The 21,810-nt window shown below is 35.7% G+C and overlaps 1 protein-coding gene across 2 annotated transcripts in view; it reads right to left on the reverse strand.

Annotated features, from left to right (window-relative positions):
• The window catches only part of LOC123554756 (neurogenic locus notch homolog protein 1-like), a 148,812-nt gene extending 129,672 nt beyond the window's left edge, over window positions 1-19,140 (reverse strand). For both annotated transcript variants that reach the window (XM_053525276.1, XM_053525277.1), the window contains exon 1: window positions 18,903-19,140. In XM_053525276.1, coding sequence (XP_053381251.1) covers window positions 18,903-18,963 — 61 coding nt within the window. In that variant the 5' untranslated portion in view covers window positions 18,964-19,140. The remainder of the gene's footprint in view (window positions 1-18,902) is intronic.
• Between the last annotated feature and the right edge of the window lie 2,670 nt (window positions 19,141-21,810).

The raw sequence follows: 21,810 nt of genomic DNA on the forward strand, positions 1-21,810 counted from the left end.
GAATGCCCTTTGGGACCTTAGACCTGGGCCTGATTCTTGCCAGGGAAATCCGTCCATAGTGGGTGAACTTTTGGCCAAGTTACATAAAAAACCCCCAATGCAAAAAAGGAATGCCCGGAAAAAGTAAATTTTTGAATTTCCCCTTTTGAAATCTAAGAATGACCTTGACCTTAGCCCTGGCCCCCGGGTTTTTGTGCACGAAAATTTTGAATCATCCGGGGGAAAATTTGTCCCAAAACTGATTTTCCCAAACCCCTGCTTTCCCATGCCCAAAGTTATTGACTGGACGGGAAAAAAAATCCTTTTGCCCTTTTTGACCCTCAAAGTGTGACCTTGCCCCTTTAAAGGGCTGGGGTTTTCTGGGTGTTATGCATGACATGTCGCCCTCACAAGGGGAACTTTTAAGCCAAGTAATTTTGTAATCCCTTATGGATGACAAGGTTCGGCCCGGGACAGGAAAAAAACCCATCTCTTTTATGAGGAACATTTTGTGCCATTTAATGTTTATCAAAATCCCTTCATGGTTTGAAGTTAAATGGCCCAAAAACAAAAAAAACCCTTTTGACCTTTGCCCCCCAATTTGGGGACCTTGCCCTTTTAAGCTGGGGGTCCAGGTTTTGCGCATAAAATGTCGCCCTCATCATGGTAAAATTTTGCCAAGTAATTTAAAAACCCTTAATGAATGACAAAGTTATGGACCGGAAAAAACAAAATTGCGGAGGACGGAAAAGCACAATCCTAAAGCCCCCGAAACTGTTTTGAACCGTAGGGGACAATAAAGCCTTTACATATTTCTTATTTTAAAAGGGATAACCCCCTTTTTTTGTATTAAATTTTTTGACATAAAAATAATTTTTCCAAAAAAAATTTAAAAAAAAAAACCCCCCCCCCCCCCCCCCCCAAAAAAAAAATTCGACCTCCCAAACCCTAATTTTTTTGAGCATTTTTTACCGGAAAACCCAAAAAATTTTTTTTTTTGGGCCCTTTACTAATAGGGGGGAAAACATTTTTATGTTATTTTAAAACCAACCCCCCTATGGCCCCCAAACCTGCCCCAATAAAAAAGGTGAACCCGATTTTCCATAGGGGAAAAAAACGGGGAAAAAAAAATGAAAAACCAGTTTTTTTTCGACGCTCGAAATTCGCTCTCCAATTAAACCCCCAAGAAAAAAAAATTTTTCCCCAGCCCCAAAAACCCTTTCCCCTATGGGGACCCTGCCCCCCACCCCCCGGGAAAAAATTCTGGACCCAAAACCCCGGAGAAGTGAACCTAGTTTACGGACATAAACCCTATTTTAACCCCCGGGTGAACAGGTATAAAAAGCGTAAAAAGGTTTACGTTCGAAAAACTAGGTTTCTAAAACCCAAAACCTTTTTTTTTCGTCATAAACATAGGTTAAACATTGGGAAACCCTACAAAGGTTTTCACCCGTAACCATTTTTTGGGGGGGCCGGGGGGAAAATCCGGTTAGTTTCGAAAACCCTAGTTTTTCAAACCAAGAACTTTTAAAATTTTTGGGAAATTTGGGCCTTCCCAAATAAACCATAGTTTACAGACAAAAAACCTATGTTTACGAGTGTGAACCTATTTTTTTCAACCGGGAACTTGGGTTACAAAAAGGGAAACCCTTAGAAGTTTACGTTCGATAAACTGGGTTTCTAAAACCCAAACTATGTTTTTCGTCTTTACCTATGTTCAAAAACATAAAATTTTTTGTTTAATGGTCGAAACCCATGTTCCCTGTCGAAAACCCCAAGTTCGGGGTTTTTTAAAAATATTTTTTCATGTTTGTAAAACTAGGGTTTATGCTCGGGGAACCCGGGTTTTAAACCCTGTAAACTTTTACCCCGTAAACAACAGGATCCGCCCCGTGAATTTTAGGTTTAACACAAAATTTTTCAAGTTCAAATCAAGCCTATTTTATGGGAACGAAAATTTGGGTTCACAAGAAATAAACTAGGGTTTGCCTGTTACCCCCAAAAATAAAGGTTATTTTTTTAAAAAACCCAAAAAGGTTTTAACCTAAATCGAAAAACCTACTTTTTTCGATATTTTAATCCTATTTTTTCAAACCCCAAACCGGGGTTCACTTTAATTTTTAAACAATAATTTTTGGGCGTCCCAAATAACCCCGTCAAATTTTTCCCACAATGAAAGTAATGTTTTCCACAGAAATCTCCAAAATTAAATTAAAAAAAGCTGGACCCATCAAACAAGAGACAGCCAAAATCCTCATTTTTTTGTGTTTTGTATAAAACAAGGGTTTTTTTGAAATCGGGTATATAAGGAATCTTAGTTATGGTTTTTTTGTCATCATTAAAAAACCTTTAAATTTACCCCCTTTAGGTAACTGAAAAGGGCCCTATCGCAAAAAATTTTTTAATTTTTTTTCATACAGATTTAGGGTACAAAGAGGATTTTTTTTGAGAATATTCAAGATTAAAAGGGTTTGGCCCCAATCTATTATAACGTTTGCCCTTATATTCCCTTCCACGTTTGGGAATCTGCCCCGGTCTAGAAAAGGTACAAAAAGGGAGATAATACAAAACCCGATTAAACCCTAGTTTAGGGTTTCTTTCACCTGCACTCCGCCTCATTGCCAACATTTCATTCTCTAGTTCTCATTTTAAATACATTTTTTTCTGAGTGACTTTATACAGTTCGTCAAATCAGAAAAATGCCACTAAGGCCAAAAAAAAAGTGTTGGTTTCCTGAATCCTGACCAAATCCCAAATTTTTTGGCCCAACCCAAAATTGTTTTTATGGCCTTGGAGAATTTTTTTTTCCAACTTTTTAACAAAAAGTTAAAAAACTGCACTTTTTTTGTTTTTTAAAAAACATGGCCCATGATTTTAGAAATTAACTTACGGGTGCTTTTTTAAAAAAAAAAACCCCCTTATTTTAAATTTCCCATTTTTTTTGCACAAAAAAATTTTTTTAAAAAGGGGCCCAAATTTAAATTAAAAAAAAAATAAAAAAAAGAAAAAATTACTGCCCACTACCAAACCCCAAATTAATTTTTCAGAAATTTTTAGGGGAAAACAAACAATCTTTTTAGGCTTATTTCCCCAAACCCTTTGTCTTCTTTTTAAAAAAAATTCTAAATTCATTCACAGTTTTTTCCCAAACTGGCTTTAAAAAACCCTAAAACAAACAAAGAAATCAAGGTTGTGAGCTTTTTTTATGAACCCACCCTACATAAAGTTCATGAGTTCATGAACTTTCAGAAAATTTTCATGACCCTCTTTAAAATGTTCACAAATTGCTGATGTTTTGGGTTCCCTAAAGGGGTGAAAAATAAAAGGGTTTTAATTTTGTAAAAAAATTGTGTCCCCGCTTGAACAATATCTCTGGCAAATTTATTTTCATGAATGTTTTAAAACCTTTTTTATGAACATTAAAATATCCATTTTTTATAATTATATAAAAAGTATGAAACCTTTTTTCAACAGTTTTATGAAAAAACAAAAATTTATAATGTCCCTTAAAAACTTCTTTCCATTTTGGGATTTAAAAGCTATTTTCCCCAAAATTGGGGGCCAATTGTTAATCCCAAAGTTTTAAATTTTCAAGATTTCTACTTTAAATTTTTTTTTTTGGGAAAGGGGAATTTTTAAAAACGCCCCTGTCCATCGTTTTGCAAAATTTGTGTCAGCTCTTAACTATTGAACCCCTTGAAGGAATTTTTGAAAAAACTTAAAAAAAAGTTAAACCCTTTAAAGGTCCCAAGGGCACATTTATTTTAAAAGGGCATGCTTTCGGGGAAAATAAAATAATTTGTTCCCGGGATTGTGGTGCTCTTCTTTTCTACTTGCCCAAAACTTGCATTTTGGGTCTGCAATTCTAATTCCCCCCAGTCTTAGGGGAAGTCCGGGAAACCTATTATGAAAAGTTTTCCAACATAAAATTACCGGAAACCTTTGTCTGGGTAAAACGTCATCAGTATTTCCCGCGGGTTAAAATTTTCAACCAAATTTAACATCCCTACAACTAGGGATAAACCAAAAATAAAAGGACAAAATCCCTCTACTCTATTTGGGCCCAAGGGGAGAAAAAAACTACCCTTGATAATTTTTTCAGTTTTTTTCCAATTTTTACTTCCTAAAAAATTTAAAAAAAAAATGTCATTCCCTTGGGAATTTGCCAGTACTTATTTCCCGTTGAAAATTTTTTTCGATTAAAAATTTTTATTCCAAAAAAAATAAAAGGTGGGGTTTTATCTCCCAAGTCATAATGAATGGGGGGCCCCGGGGCTTTTTCTCAAATAGAAAAAAAAAATATTGGGAAAGGGAAAAAAAAAAAAGCTGTTTGATCGTGTTCAAAATATAGTGACACAAGGGAAAAAGGTTTTAAAAAGCAAATTAATTTAAAACAGCCCCTTTAAAATATTTTAAATTTCCCCCAAAATCTGGGTTTCTGCATTTTGTCCCGCATGTTTTTTCTTTTCAGCTTTAGATATTTCTGTCGTCCCCTTTTTTCCTGAAACCTTCCCAATTTTTTTTGTACTGCCGAACCGCAATGTAAACGCGGCCTGACAAATTTTAAATGATGTCATTTGATTCATATTAAAAAACGTCATACAAAATACCTCATAATCAATTAGCATTTTTTAAAAATTTGCAATAAGAAAATATTGCTTCAAAGTTTAAATGGATTTGAAATAAACTTTTTTGAAAAATTTTTTTTGGGTCACTATAATTTTAAAGCCCCCGAAACTTTAAAAGGGGTTTAAATTTTTACATTCTCCTTGATTTTTTGTTAGTTTTAAAATTTTGAATCAAAATACATACAAATATTAAAAACATTAAAAACATATATTAAACGATAAAAAATTTAAAAAAAATTTTGCATAAAATTTTAATGTTGAACAACTAAACGAACAAAAATAAAAATATCACACAGTTTTTAAAAGATCACAAAAATATACAGAATTTTTTTCGACCGAAAGAAGCTCCCTTTGATAAACATATTCTTTAAATTCAGGGTAAAATTACTTGGTTTAAAAAAAAATTTCCCAAAATACAAAGATCCGACTTGGAATAGTATGCTGAAAGCTGGGAAAGCCCAAAAATCTAAGACTTAAATTTTCCCCTGGGGGTTTCCCCCTTAAAATTTAAAGAAAAGAAAGAAAGAAACACTATCTAAGAAAAAACATCCTCAGAATAAAAGTTTATCAAAAGAAAAATATCTAAATCTCCTTTTAAATTTAAAACTATGTTCGTTTAAAAAAAATTTTTTCTCTTTTTAAGATGTGTTAAAATATTTAAAAGGCAAGATTACAGAAATTTGACATAAGGGTTTTTTTTTATTTTGGGTTAAAATTTTTAAGGGGACAATTAACCGGGCAAAGTTTATCAAAAAAAAACTATTAAATTAAAAAAAAAACAAAATTTTTAAAATTAAAGGAAAAAATAATTAATTTCTTTTTTTTAAACAAGAAAAAAAAAACATATTATGGAATTTTCATCTAAAAAAAACAGCACTAATAGACAAACAAGTACAGTTCCATGAAATAGTCTGTCATTTTGGGCATATACCACAACCCATTTTATTTCACAAACCCCTTTTCAGCTGGGTTTCCTTAAAAATTACAAAAATAACTGGTTTGAAGGAAACTCCCCCTGAAAAGCCTAACAAAAATTTCCAATATTTTTGCTAGCAAAGGGTTTTAGGATGGTTTAAAACAAGTGGGTTTGGAATGATCATACACTTATTTTGGGACACTAGACTTTTAAAGTAAAAAATCAATTTTCACCTAAAGTATTTTATAATTTGGGTTTTCCTATCCTGATTGTCAAACAAAAATAGTGTTAAATTTTACCTAAGGAAAAAAAGAATAAAGCAATATTTACGGGAACAAAGATTTGCATAATTTGAAAAAGTAAAATTTTTTTCCAAAACAGTTAAAAAAGCTACTTTTTTAAAATTCTTAAACACCTCCCTTTTTTTTATCTCATTTGCAAAACCCAAAAAAATTGAAAAAGATTTATTTTTTGGGAAGGGTGGGATGCTTTTTAGAACTTGGGAATTTTTTTCCAGGTAATTGGATATCTCTTAATCTAATTTTTTTTTAAAATTTTTTTTTTTTAAGTAAAATTTTTTCCTTTTTGGTCAAACTAACATGGGGAGGGGGAATTCGTCCTTCATTTCCCTTTTAAAACAAAAATTTTTTTAAAAATTTAAATTAAATTAAAAAAATATTGATGAATTATGTTTTTTTACTTTTAAAAAATGAAGGTTTAAAAAAACCTTTTTTCCCTTCCCAACATTCGTTTTTTTTAAGTGTTTTGCAACATATTCACATAATATTACTTTAAACATTTTCCCTATTAAAATTGAAGGCCACTTTTACAAGATACAATTTTAAACAGTTTTGAGAAAAGCCCCCATTTTTAAACTCAAATTTAAAAAAAAAAAACAATTTTTTAAAACATCAGGGCAAATAACTGTTTTAAAATACAACATCAAAAATTTAAAATTCCCCCCCCTTTTACATAGAATTGGGTTTTCCCTTAAAACAAACATGCTGCACATTAAAGTGACAAAAAATTTTTTAGGGCCCTTTTTGCAAAGTTTGTTTAAAAAGGGGTTTTTTTTTTTTAATTTCTTCTTTTTTTGTTTTGTAAAAAACGATGGCTTTTTTTTTAGTAAATGTATATTTTAAATTTTTTTAACAGAACAGTAGGGACAATAAGTTTTTTTACCTAAAATTTAACCGATACTACAAAAAAATTAAAATCCCAATCAGAGGTGATTTATTTAAATTTATCAGTTCCAAAAAATTTTTTCCGAAAAAAGGGAAATTTCCCTTTTCCCGGCTGTTTTTTTTTACTACATTTGACAAATTTTTTTTTTCTCAAACCCCTATGGTTAAACAAAGAAACTGCAAAAAAAACATGGGAAAAAGATTATTTATTTTGTAACCTTGATATTAATTTTGTAAAAGGATTGGGTTTTTAAAAAAATTTCTAAACCTTCCTACCAAAACCTCTTGTTGGTATAATTATGGAACATTGTAAACTGCAATTATGTTTGAATAAAAATTGTTTAAAAACCCTTTTCAAAGCGGAAAACGACGTTTCTGGGCCTTTTCAAACCCGTTTAAAATCATGATCACCTCACATCCATGCAGCCCCCCCCGATTCCCCTTTAAAATGCACTGTTTTCCCTTTATTCCCTACTTTTTTGGGGAAAACACCTCTTTTAAACAGTTTAAAAGGTTTCATGGGACCAATTTATTTTAAAATTTTTGGGAGGGTAAGGGTTAAAAATTCAAATGTTTTTAAAACCCGAGCAAAAAAAATACCCTTTTATTTTTAATTTAAACTTCATCCCTTTAGTATAAAATATTGAAACTGGGCTGCACGTTTTTAAAAAAATTTAAAAAAAAATGTTTCTACAGAATTGTTTTTTGTCCAGGTGATGATTTCCCGTTTCATAAAATTATAAAATGAAATTTTAAAATGACCAATTTTATTTTGTGATTACCAAACCATTTTTTCCTTGAATTCGTTTTTGGCTAATTTAAAAACACTTAGTCTTGGGTGGAGTTTCTTGTTTTAGAAATGGGGGAAAAAAATTTTCCCCCTGATAGAATTTGTTTAAAAAATTTGTATGGAGAGATCGCTGTGACAATATGCAATTTAAAACTGTTTAAACTGGTGTGGCAAAACAAATTTTTTTACATCGCTTTTTTATGGGGTAAAAAAATTTTTAAAAAATGCAAAAACATCATAGGTCCCGCCTTATTTAGGAGTTTATCTTCTTTAAAACTGGGTTTTTCTTTTAAAATTTGCATATTTCCCAAATTTTTGTTTCAAAAACACCCTGTGTTCATTTACAAAGTTTGAACAAATTCTATTACTGGATTTTTTTTTTTCCCAAAACTGCGCAACCTCCTTTAAAATTTTTAAAACCCAACTCTTTACAATTCTAAAAAAACCATATAATAAACTCCCAAAATTTATCCAAAATAGCATAATTTATTTTATTAATTCATCTGCAAAACTAATAAACATTATGACTTCTTAATTTTGCAACGTTTTGATTTTGTAACTTTAAAAACTTTAACAAATTTTCATCAGCCATCAAAGATAGAAATTTTTCATGTCAGATTAAATTTTTTTACAAGATTTTAATTTTTTTTTAGTAGGCATATTTATTTAAAAGGGGTTTTAAAAGGGAACCTTGGTTTTTCATGTTTAAAACCCTTAAAAAATCAACCCAAAGTAATTTTAATGTTTAAAAAAATCACTTAAATTTTTTTTTTTAAACTATTTCCCTATGAAATGAAAATTACAACGGGCACTTTAAACCCTGGAAAATGGAAAAAATTCCCCCGATCAGTTAGCGCCATTTCAGGGGGGTTTTTTTTTACTTTTTTATTGTAGCATACTGTTTTATGGAAAACCTTTTTGTATTGCAGCTTTAAATTACTGGGCCCCAAAGGGTACTTTGGGTAAAAAAGCATCAAATTTTATGGGGGTTTTAGGGGGGAGAACAATTTTTTGGGTATCCTTGGACAGCATAAAGAAAAAGGGAAACTAAAAACTGTTTTAAAAAAGACAAATGGGATGGGAAACCCCAAAAATAAAGGGCAACATAGTCTTTTCCCTTTAATTTTAGAGGAACCACAAAAAGGGCCAACCTTTCACAATAATTTAACGTTATATAATTTTTTAAATAATTTAAATTACTTAAGTCATTTCTTACATTTCTTAAGTTTTTAAGCTGTTTTATGAATAGGCCCTTTAAATTTTTACTTAACTTAAGCGAAATCACCACAAACTTAAATAAAACTTCAACTAAACCCAAAAATTATACTTAAGATGTTTAAAATTTCGGGGCCCCCGCCCGTCAATTTTGCTATCCCCATAAACCCAAACTTTATAAAATTTTTGGCCCAATTTTAAAAAATGTAACTTTATTCAAAAACCGTTTCGTTTTACAGACCGACGAAAAATTTTTAAAGTAAGGCATTATCTCATTTATTCCATCATCTCTTAAGATTCCCTAAAAGAAAAATATTTAATAAATAAAACACATTGATTCATTTTATTGAAAATATTCCCTTTTGAAATTTTTAAAAAGGTTTTAAAAACAATATAATTAATACACAAATTTGAAAATAAAAACCCAAATCTCAAATAAAGTTAAAATATCATAACAAAAAAAAAAAACAAATTATTTCTTTTGCCACCGTTTAAAAAGTTTAATTTCCCTTTTCCCTTAAAAAAAGTTTTTTCATTTTTGTCTGGAAAGCATTTTTTCCCCACCCCAATTTTGTTTTGTAAACAGTAAAAATTTAGTGTTAGCTAGTCACTTGAAATATTTAAAACAATAAGGGAAAGTCGTTCCCGTTTCGCAATTAAACATTCCCAAAAAGGGAAAATGAGCCCGCTAAGGGGAAAATCAACATAGTGGCTTTGCGCCCCGCATGGATCGGCGAGTCTGGGGCCGGATCCAAACGGTTTTGCATATACCCCCCTCTAATTGCAATAGGCCCTTTTAAAACAACAGCATAGATCCTACCCCGACTGCGCGGAAAGCGCAGGCTTCTAGATCCATGCTGGTCCCCAAAAGGGTTTTTTTTTTACATGGCAGGCTCAAATTTTAAATTTGCCAAGGGCACTCCTTTTTTTCAATTTTTTTTTCGGGGAATAATTAAAGAAACCTTCTTTTAAAATGAAGAATTTTTGGGCCGAACCTTTTAATTTTACGGCTAAACGATAAGATTTTTTCTTCCCCCCCACCACCACTTTAAATAACCCCTTTAAAACGGAGCCCGATACGCGAATTTTTCAAGTTATTTACAAAAACATTTTCAAAAAAAAATCAACCCCCCTTTTAAACCCTATTTAGTATTAAATAGTGTAGGGGTAAAAGGCCCCTGTTTTTTTTGTGTTTAAACCTCTGCAAACCCGAGGGGTTGGTTGGGGCCCGGGCCCGTAGGGCGAGGGTTTCCAATGTATCCCGAGGGATTTTGCAGACGTTTAAACACAAATGAAAAATGCGCTTTAAAGCTATTAAAAGCATAAAAACGCGGAAAAAAATACTAATAAATGAATACATCCTACCTCAACGTCATTTCATTTTCATGAAATGGGGCGGGAATGGCTGAGCTGTTTTTAAAGTTGAAAGTCATTTCGTTTTTAATTAAACCGTTTTTTGGGGGGCCCAATGACGTTTAAACCCTTTTCCACGGAACCCGCAATTAAAAAGGGTTAAAACACAAAGTGAGGGAAATTTTGAAAAGTAACAGCAGTTTTATGCTAAATACATGTTTTTTTGCGGGCATATCACATTTTTTGCCAAACTTGGTGAACATAAACTGTTGAAAAAAATTTACCCAAAATGGGGGGGCCCAAATAGCTTTAACTGCCTGATAAAATATTACTAAAATTTTACTTTGACTGTAAAATGCAACAATGTACCCTCATGTGAATATATTCAAATAAAAACGATTCTTAAGATTTTTTTGTGAAATCGAAGTCCTGTTTATTTTCAATGAAAAGACATAATGAAGTTAGCGTTTTTCGCGACTTAAACAAAAACCCCCCCTTGGTTAAAAACAACCTCACAAATTTTTGATTACCAAAACAAATAAAAAGTAAATTTTTAAAAAATCTGCCGTGAAACCCCCTATTTTTTTGCCCCCGAAGGGAGGCCCTATAGTTTTTTTAAAACCCCTGTCCTTTTCTGTCGGTCTGTCGGTCTTCCGCAATTTTCGGTTTCCGGGTTTCCCTATCTTGTCATCGATGGTGGATTTTTAAAAAACTTGGCATTAATGTGTACCACAGTAAAGACGACTGCAAATGCGCAAGACCCGGTCCGTAGCTTCCCAAGGTTTAAGGTCACACTTAGACATTTAAAAGGGTTGCATTGATGGGCGTGTCCCGGGCCATATCTTTTTTCCCTCGATGGATGGATTTTTTTAAATAACTTTTGGGACGAATGTGTAAACCAAACCCTAAGACACTGCCCGTGCGGGAAGACCCAGGCCGTGCTCCCAAAGGGCAAGGTCACACTTAAAAACGTAAAAGGGTTGTGCATTGAAAGGGCTGTCCGGGTTCCCTATCCTTTTTTCATCCCATTTTATGGATTTTCAAATAAATTTGGGAAGAATGGTTTCCCCAGTAAAAATGACGGCATTTTGCAAGATCCAGGTCCGTAGCCCCAAAGGCCCCCCCCCCAAAGGGCCCCACTTAGACGTCAAGGATAGGCCCTTTATGGGCGTGTCCCCGGTTCCCCTATCTTTTTCATCGAAGGATGGATTTTTTAAATAACTTGGCATGAATGTTACCACAATAAAAAAGACTTTTCACAGGGAAGACCCATTCCGTTTGCCTTTAAAGGTCCAAAGGGGCACACTTTTGAAAGTTAAAGACATTTTCAAGGGTAGTGCAATTTATAGGCATGTCTGGCCCCCAAATTTGTCATTCATGCATGGATTTTTTAAAAAAAACAAGCAAATTGGGGGACACAGTAAACGAAAGTGGGCGTGCGCAAGGGCCCAGGTCCAGGTCAAAGGGCCCAAAATCAAACATTTGGGGCCCTAACCCATTCATTCAAAATGCCATCGGGGGCATGTGTCAAAACCCACGGAGACAAACTCTTTTTATTTTATTTTCTTGGGTTTACAAAAAGATTAAAAAAAAAATTATTTGAAAATCAAGAACTTTGACCGTTCCATTTTTTTTTTTTCGGCTAAACGGCCATGAAAAACATTGAATATTTTCGCTATTTTTCCCCGCCCCTACTACGGATATCTCTTTTTTTAAGCATTTTCCAAATGAAATAATTTACAAAACGCAACATGTAAACAATAACATTGAATTTAGCTATATTCCTGAGTTTGAAAAAATGTAATAACATTAATGTTAATGCGATTATTACAGAAAAATGGCGATTTCCCTTGAAAGATATATGTGCCGCCAGGTGGCGCTCTTCAAAGGAAATTTGGACTCGGAACGATTTTCTTTTTACTCCAAATGAAAGACAGGATATGTTAGTACATACAGACCAAATATCAGTCTTGTATCTCATACTTCGAAATTTTCGTAGGAATCCCGCGAACCACCTTAAGTGTATACGGTGTCCAACTTGTCAGTGTTACTGTACCTAACATTACTTGAATGCAAATATTTTTTATGCCCCCGAAGGTGGGCATATTAAAATCGCACTGTGCGTCCGTGCACCCCATTAATTCTTGTCCGGGCTGTAACTCTTCCATTCATAAAGGGATTTTGAAATAACTTGGCATAAATATTCACCATAAGGAGACGACATGTCAAGCGCAAGACCCAGACCCCTAACTCCAAGGTCAAGGTCACACTTAGAGGTCAAAGGTGAACGGGGTATGTTTTGTGCCCAGTCCATAACTCTGCCATTCATGAAGGGATTTTGAACTTAATTGGCTTAAATGATCCTCATAATGAGATGACATGTTATGAGCAAGACCCAGACCCTTAGCTCCAAGGTCAAGGACACACTTAGAGGTCAAAGGTTAACACGGTCTGTTTCTTGTCCTGTCCATAACTCTGCTATTGATGAAGGGATTTGAAATTACTTGGCATAAATGTTCCCTATAATGAGATGAGTTGTCATTTACAAGACCCAGACCCCTAGCTCCAAGGTCAAGGTCCCACTTAGAAGTCAAAGGTGTTTCTTGTCTGGTCCATAACTCTGCCATTTATCAAGGGATTTGAAAATAATTTGACACAAATGTTAACCATATTGAGATGTGTCATGCTTATTACCATAGCCTCTTAGGTCAAGGTCACAAAATGATACATAATTTTTTTGCACGTACAACTGTGGCATTCTTGGGCCTACTTCGGGGACATTTGTCACCAATTGTGCCAGCTCTTGTTTTCAGCCTATATCACCCAAGGCCAGAATTAAATATATGTTTGTTTGCTGTCTCCCTACCTACCCCAAAAGTTTTTATTGGACAATGCTGGTCAATTTTCTTTTAAGTTGCAATATGACAAGTGCTGCAATTATATTTCAAGTGAGCAAAATAGTAAGTAAGAAAGTTTAAATTGTATTAATTAATTTCATCCTTTTATACAACACATATACAGATTTGTCTTATTTTTACAGAAGAAATATTCTGTAAGAAACAATCATATATCTACTGGTAAAAGTATAATAATCCTCCCATCTAATCCCCCCACCAAAAAAAATGGAATTGCCTACCTACCTACCCAACTTGAAAAAGTGGGGTTGGGTGACAGCAAACAAAGACTTTCTCCAACACCTGTCACTAAAATATAATCTATCATGATTTATAGTGTTTTAAATGTACCTGATGTAATTGTTATACTGTATTCTTCAATGTTGTTGGACAGGTATGGACGTATTATAGTATTCCCCCGGTGTCCGTCTGTCTGTTAGCAATTTCGTGTCCGTTCTTTAACTCTTGAAACCCTTGAAGGATTTTGAAGAAACTTGACACAAATGTTCACCACATAGAGACAAGGTGCAGAGCGCATGTTCTGGATGGCTCACTTCAAGGTCAAGGTCACACTTAGGGGTCAAAGGTCATATGACTTTGTTTCGTGTCCGATCTGTAACTCTTGAACAGCTTGAAAGATTTCAAAGAAACTTGGCACAAATGTTCAACACATCAAGACGACGTGCAGAGCGCATGTTTTGGGTAGCTTGCTTCAGCTCAAGGTTACACTTAGGGGTCAAAGGTCATATGATATTATATCTTGTGTATATTACAATTGTTCTGCATTGCGGTGCTCTTGTTTTTATTTGTCAGACCCTTTTTGTTCACATACAATATTTTTTTTTGAATTACTTCCCTTTTATGTTACTATAAATAGCTTGTTTTGTAACTTTTTTATTATTGGCCTTAGGGAAAAACTGAGACCACTTTTCTGTGGTACAACATGGATGGTACCTCCAATTTTTAGGTGTATTTTGACATATCTGTCCCTGGGAAGGAATTTTTTTGTAGACTTTAAATTGTTTGTTTCTGTGGACTTAGCATTTTCTTCCTTTCTTTTAATTTTTCTCCCATCATCTGATATAACCCTTTGGTCACACTTAGGGGTCAAAGGTCATACCTTCTAGTGTATATATTGCTCTGAATTGCGGTGCTCTTGTCTAATATCTTTTTTACCTAAGCTATACCACCCAAAGGAATTTTTCACATTTTCACACAAAATCCACTTTCTCCAAGAGCTGTCACTCAACAATCATATGTTCTGTCATGATGAAATTTTGCAGATATCAAGTGTAACTTGTACTGGACTTTATACTTTATTCAACATTATTGCTAGGAGAAGAAATATTTTTTTCCTCTGTTCACACTTGCAGATTTTATGTTGTGACAAATTATCAAAGTCTAAGGGAATATAATTATCTACAGAAAGTAATATTGAAACTTCCATTCTGCTGAATTTACACAAACATGTTGCAAATGAACAGCATGCAAACTGCCAAAAAACTGTGATATCTGAACTCAAGATAATAGCAGGGTTAAATAAGACAAAATATGAATACACATATACCAGTTAAGGTATTGGACCCGTGATAGAGTACCTCCTTTTTGAAGAGTATTCAATTCCTACAATAAACCTACTTTGACTGCAATTTTCAGTTGGGGGGTGGGGGGAGGGTGTAGGTTCAAGCCCCACTGGGACCAAATTTTTTTTTCAATATTTTCCTTTTTTCTAGTAAGTTTTTACTTCTTTCAAGACTATGGATGTATTGTACAAAAGTGGAAAAAAAGTCATTTTATAAGCGATTTCTTGCTGTTCAAAGTGAATTTACCTCTGAATCAGGAGGGGTAGAGTTAGACATCTTCAAAAATATATACTGAGTTACGTGCGGTAAAAGTTCTCTATTTTGCCTTCGTTCTTTAGATTACATATTGTGGAAGAAATGCAGGTAGGTTTTACTTATGCCCCAAGGTTATTTTTGATATAGTGAGCAAAATTCAAAACAGACCCACAGGATTCGGCCTTAATTTTTCAATGTTGGAGTTAGAATTCTGTCTCATTAAATCAGTTTACTTGAGGCACCCTAGAAAAAATGATATTTACAGTTTTATAATTGTTTAACAATAGTTTGATGTTTCTTTTATCAAAATTAATGGTGTAATGACTTCTCTGCATACGTTTTAGATAGTGGCCACCACATTGAAATTTGTCTCTACTTGAGCTTGAGGAAATACCATAAATTATACAAAATTTACAAAAAACGGCACGGTAAAAGTTGTTTAAAATTTGCAACACAGTGCGAAACATGGTGGACTTTAAGAATATACCAAGCAAATGCCATTTTTTAAACATAACTATTAGGGGTCCAATACCTTAAGTTGTATCAAGTTAGGCATATTCATACACAAAAATCATTTACTCAAACATAATTATTATGTATCAAGACTATTTCATGTTTGATCACCAAATAATTTTATATATCCTACTTGTGCATGTATGGTATATAACTTTACTTGAATACAAATATATTTTATCTTTTTAGCTCATCTGATTTTTTGAAAAAAAATGATGAGTTATTGTCATCACTTGAGCGGTTGTTGGCGTCGGCGTCGGTGTCGGCGTCGGCGTCGGCGTCTGCGTCGGCGTTGCCTGGTTAAGTTTTATGTTTAGGTCAGCTTTTCTCCTAAACTATCAAAGCTATTGCTTTGAAACTTGGAATACTTGTTCACCATCATAAGCTGACCCTGTATAGCAAGAAACATAACTCCATCTTGCTTTTTGCAAGATTTATGGCCCCTTTTGTACTTAGAAAATATCAGATTTCTTGGTTAAGTTTTATGTTTAGGTCAACTTTTCTCCCAAACTGTCAAAGCTATTGCTTTGAAACTTGGAATACTTGTTCACCATCATAAGCTGACCCTGTACAGCAAGAAACATAACTCCATCTTGCTTTTTGCAAGATTTATTGCCCCTTTTGGACTTAGAAAATCAGTTTTCTTGGTTAAGTTTTATGTTTAGGTCAGCTTTTATCCTAAACTATCAAAGCTTTTGCTTTAAAACTTGCAACACTTGTTCACCATCATAAGTTGACCCTGTACAGCAAGAAACATAACTCCATCCTGCTTTTTGCAAGATTTATGGCCCCTTTTGGACTTAGAAAATATCAGATTTCTTGGTTAAGTTTTATGTTTAGGTCAACTTTTTCTCTTAAACTATCAAAGCTATTGCTTTGAAACTTGCAACACTTGTTCACCATCATAAGCTGACCCTGTACAGCAAGCAGCGTAACTCCATCCTGATTTTTGCAATAATTATTGCCCCTTTTGGACTTAGAAAATCATTTTCTTGGTTGAGTATTATGTTTAAGTCAACTTTTCTCATAAACTATCAAAGCTATTGCTTTAAAACTTGCAACAGTTTTTCACCATCATAAGTGGACACTGTACATCAAGAAACATAACTCTATCCTGCTTTTTGCAAGAATGATGGCCCTTTTTAGACTTAGAAAATCATGGGTAGGACAATATTTCTATTACACAAAAAAAATCAGATGAGCGTCAGCACCCGCAAGGCGGTGCTCTTGTTTTACCTGTTCCCAACAACTAAATGAAAACATCAGTATAGTGGAAACTGACTGAATTATTTACCAAACCTTGCAGTTAAGACTATGCATGGCATTTTCCACAGAAAAGACCCCTGGACAAACTGCTTATAGATCCCGCTCTGAGAGACGCACGGACATGACAGATTACGGAAGGCATTTTTGCCTGAAAAGACACCCTAGCTTGTGCAAACTGCTTATCGACACCCTTAGAAGACCCCCTCCCAGACACAATTATATAGAAGGCATTTTTGCACAAAAGACCCCCTTGGACAAATGGCTTAACAGTCTTAAACATGACCCACCCTCTGATTGACTCCACCCCCTGCCCAGGCAAGATGTTTTTGGCATTTTTTGCTGAAAAGGACCCCTCTGAGAAGCTGAAGATTACAGAAGGCATTTGACCTGAAAAGACCACCTTGGACAATCTGTTTCCAGACCCCCTTGGACAAACCACTAAGGCAAGGCTACAGAAGGCATTTCTGCTTGAAAAGACCCCGTTGGACAAGCTGTTACCAGATGCCCCACCCCAGGACAAGGAATTAGAAGGCATTTTTGCCCGAAAAGACCTCCATGCTCCAGCTTCTTGAGAACCATCCTAGACAAGACTATGCAAGGCATTTTTGCCCATAAATAAAGATCCCCAGACAAGCAGGTTTCAGACCCACCCAGTCTCGAGCAGACCCCACTGGACAAGATTATGACCCCAAAAGATCCTCTTAGATAAACAGTTTCCAGACACTCCCCCCTCTGATCAAGTCTAGTGATGGCATTTTTGCGTGAAAAACCTCCTTTGACAACCCGTTTCCAGAACTTCACTGGACAAGACTTTGGAAGGCATCAAGACTATGGCAGGCATTTTTGCCCGAAGACACCCTTGGCCCATCGTTTATATGACTGAAAAAAGTAAGATGTAAAACCCGAACACACAGACCCCCTTGGACAAACCGTTTCCAGAACCTTCCTCGGACAGACCCCCCTGGACAAGAATATGGAAGGCATTTATGCCACAAAATTAAATACCCTCTTAGACAAACCGTTTCCAGAACCCCTGGACAAGGACTGTATATATGGAAGCATTTTTGCCCAAAGGACCCCTTTGGACAAACCGTTTCCAGAACCCCAATGGAAGGCATTTTGTCCAAAAAAAGACCCCCTTGGACAAACCGTTTCGGGACCCCCTTGGTCAGACCCCCCTGGACAAGACAATGAAAGGCATTTTTGCCCCAAAAACCATCTAAATTGGACAAACTCTTTAGAGAAACCCCTGGACAAGACAATGGAAGGCTTTTTTGCCTGAAAAGACCCCCTCTGACAAACCGTTTCCAGAACCCCCCTTGGACAGATCCCCCCCCCCTCCCGCCCCGGACAAGCCTACGGAAGCCATTTTTGCCCAAAAAGACCCCATTGAACAAACTCTTTCGAGAATCCCCCTTGGACAGACCCCGCTGGACAAGCCTATGGAAGGCATTTTTGCCCAAAAAGACCCCCTTGGACAAACTCTTTCGAGAACCCCCTTGGACAGACCCTCCTGGACAAGCCTATGGAAGTTATTTTTGCCCAAAAAGACCCCCTTGGACAAACCGTTTCCAGAACCCCGCTTGGAAAGACCCCCCTGGACAAGCCTATGGAAGGCATTTTTGCCCAAAAAGACCCCCTTGGACAAACTCTTTTGAGAACCCCCTTGGACACACCCCCCTGGAAAGGACTGTGGAAGGCATTTTTGCCCGAAAAGACCCCCTTGGACAAACTCGTTCCAGAACCCCCCTTGGACAAGACTATGGAAGGCATTTTTGCCCGACAAACCGTTTCCAGAACCCCCTTGGACAACCTTCCCCCCCTGCCCGAAAAGACCCCCTTGGACAAACCGTTTCCAGAACCCCCCTTGGACAGACCCCCCTGGACAAGCCTATGGAAGGCATTTTTGCCCAAAAAGACCCCCTTGGACAAACTCTTTCGAGAACCCCCCTTGGACAGACCCCCCCTGGACAAGCCTATGGAAGGCATTTTTGCCCAAAAAGACCCCCTTGGACAAACTTTTTCGAGAACCCCCTTGGACAGACCCCACTGGACAAGCCTATGGAAGGCATTTTTGCCCAAAAAGACCCCCTTGGACAAACTCTTTCGAGAACCCCCCTTGGACAGACCCCCTTGGACAGGACTATGGGAGGCATTTTTGCCCAAAAAGACCCCCTTGGACAAACCGTTTCCAGAACACCCCCCTGGACAGACCCCCCCTGGACAACTGCCAGGAAATACCCCCCTTGGACAAAAAAAAGTGCCTTCCATAGGGGGGGTTCAGATATTATCTGGAATAGCCCAATAAACGGTTCATACTGAATACCTTTTGATGTTCTGATGCTAATTATAAGAACTGGAACATAAATCCACAAGGGGTTCTTCATTACGGACGATCTGTAAGTCCTAAACTACCATAACATCCTCACTTTCATCGTAAATCCAGATATTCACACAGTTACATTAAGATCCATTCGAATATTATAATTTCCGTCAAAATTAAACCTGCCTATCTCTATTCACTACGAACTCATTATTAACGACCTTTACAACTTCTTACTCGTGCCGATACACCGCAAATCGGTGCAAATATATTCATCCGCTCTATGCAAACACTTAACTTTTCGAAGTTTTTGTTTGAATAAAACGCTAACTAAAATGCAGTTTGAAATATCATACAAATGCAACAAAGGAAAGTTCTTCATTGAAAACAATTCTACGCTTATAATCCGCTCTGTAAAATCCTCATTTACAAGATCTACATTCCGGTTCATAAATCGGCAGCTGGATGAGTTATGCGGTTTTGATAAATCATTGTACTCCAAAGATACCGCGCGCACGGTCACGCGTGTGTGGAGTTTTTTGCGCATCTTCATTGAAATCGTTTAACACTGTGGACTCCTTCGCACTAAAACACGAATTTCTTCATAATCAGGTCAAAAAGATTAAATCGGTTTGATCATGTTGGTCAGGCCGGTCATATATATCGTTTTTAGTATGTAAATGTAAGGGTGTGTTCAGAGGGGGTGCGACTGGTGCGAACGCACCCCTTTTCGACAAAGTTTGCACGCTCTTTTCCATAAATTTTTCGGCTAGCTTTCCTCGCCAACTCGGATATACATACATTGCGAGTTGTCGCACAATATGCAAAAACTATGCAAGCAACTAGTGACCGCGGTAGAAGTTTGAAAATTGGATGCATGTAATAATATAGTACACGACAGGAGATATCCATTTGTATAAGTATGTCCCTTTTCTTTTCAAAACATTGGTAGATAATCAGAGCCAAGAAAGATTGGTCAGAATATATACGAATAATCATTGAATAAAAATGAAAATATTATCTAGCTGGTAGCCAGACTAGTGGATCCAACGTGGTAGGAGCGCACTTGCGCCACCCTGTCCCCTCCCTCAAATCTGACCAGCACACACGTTTTATAGCCTAAAATTGAGATATCAGTCATTTTAGTAAAAAAAAAAAACAACAAAAAAATCAACATCAATAGTGCTTATAATTTCTGAAGTGATAGGAGCAGACGATAGAAATACCAAAAGTCTATTCACTTGGTCAAATTGCGTTATTTGAAAAATTACAAATCATACTAAAAATGTCAAATATAAGTTAAAATGCACCAGTTGAGATATACTTACAGGGTTATGCTGCACCCCAACCCAAATCTCGGAGCCGCCTTTGGTGCATGCCGACGAACAGCATTCCAGATTGAAACAAGTGATCGTGTATTGCAGTGGCAATACAGAAGTCCCCTACTGATGGAAAATTTTGTTAGCGTTCGTTGTTGGCAACAATGTTGGGACTAAAATGCTTCAGGGCATTTAGGAGCTTAGAAACGAGAACTATTTTTACTTAAATTTCAATAGTGACCTTGACCTTCAAGCATTAGATCATGTACGCGACACAATGTCTCATCATGGGGAACATTTGTGTGCAGTACTAAGATAATCCATCCATGCACATAAATGTTATGGAGCAGAAACAATTTTACTTGCCCTTCAATAGTGACCTTGACCTTTGACTGACGACAATGGGTCATGCGGGCGACACATATAATTATGGGGAACATTTCTGTGTAGTAATAAAAAAATCCTTCAATGCAATTAAAAGTTATTGTGTGGGAACAAATTTGTACTTGACCTTAAACAGTAACCTTGACTAATCGACAAACATAGATCATGTGTTGAATCATTGTCGCATCATGGGGAACATTTATGTGTAGCCCTAAGATAACCCAATCAATGCATATAAAAGTTATGGAGCGGAACTAATTTTAACTTGACCTTCAATAGTGACCTTGACCCATGACCTACAAGCATAAGTCATGTACACGCATAATCTACATATTATGCTTTATTCACATACCAAGTGAACCTAGCTTGAATACTTTTTGAGTAAATGCAGGATCCAGATTTGAGGACGGACAGACAGACAGACAGACGGACGGATGACATTTATATAGTTCTATCCGGTGATACACCAGTAGGGGACTAAATAAATTCTTGGGGTGGTCCCGATACCACAGCTGCAGGAGGGGGAAATCCTATCGCACTTTACCCCACTCGCCCTTTCAAAGCTGGTATTTGCACCCCCTTCCAGAAAATCCTGGCTGTGCCTATTAGCATATTGTTCACATTTTATCTAAATTTGAGTATGTCTCTGAAAATTACACTTAATGTGTCCGGTTAAGACGTCACGTCGAACTTGGTCAAATAGTCTGTCTCTTATTGAAATTGTATTTTTTATGAACATCCAGTAGATATTCTGTACTAGAGAGTTTTAAGTATAGTTTTCGGTATCTATTTAGGCAGTAGCCGTTAAGTTTTAAAACATTGCCGAGAGGATTTAATGTTTGATGTTTTTATCTCAGATATAATTGTTTCAAAATGCCCCTTTTTCAATTTCGAATGCAAAACGTTTTAATAAACTTCTCATAAACCACTATCTGACAATCTCTGAACCCATCTTCGTTTACAACAGTATGCAACAGCTTGTGTTCATCTGATAAGAAATGTGTGGTTACAAAAGAATCTATGAACCACAACCACTTTAAAACACTCATTTCTTCTATTATTCACTTCATCAAACATTATAGACATATAACCATTCTTTACTTTATACACTATTTACAACTACAGTAGGAATATAATGTTCATAATTCCTACGATTACGCGTCTTAATTTTTTTTTTCGTTTTGAATAATTGATAATAACTTTTCTGA

Source organism: Mercenaria mercenaria, chromosome 15 (assembly GCF_021730395.1).
Source record: "Mercenaria mercenaria strain notata chromosome 15, MADL_Memer_1, whole genome shotgun sequence".
NCBI lineage: Eukaryota > Metazoa > Mollusca > Bivalvia > Venerida > Veneridae > Mercenaria > Mercenaria mercenaria.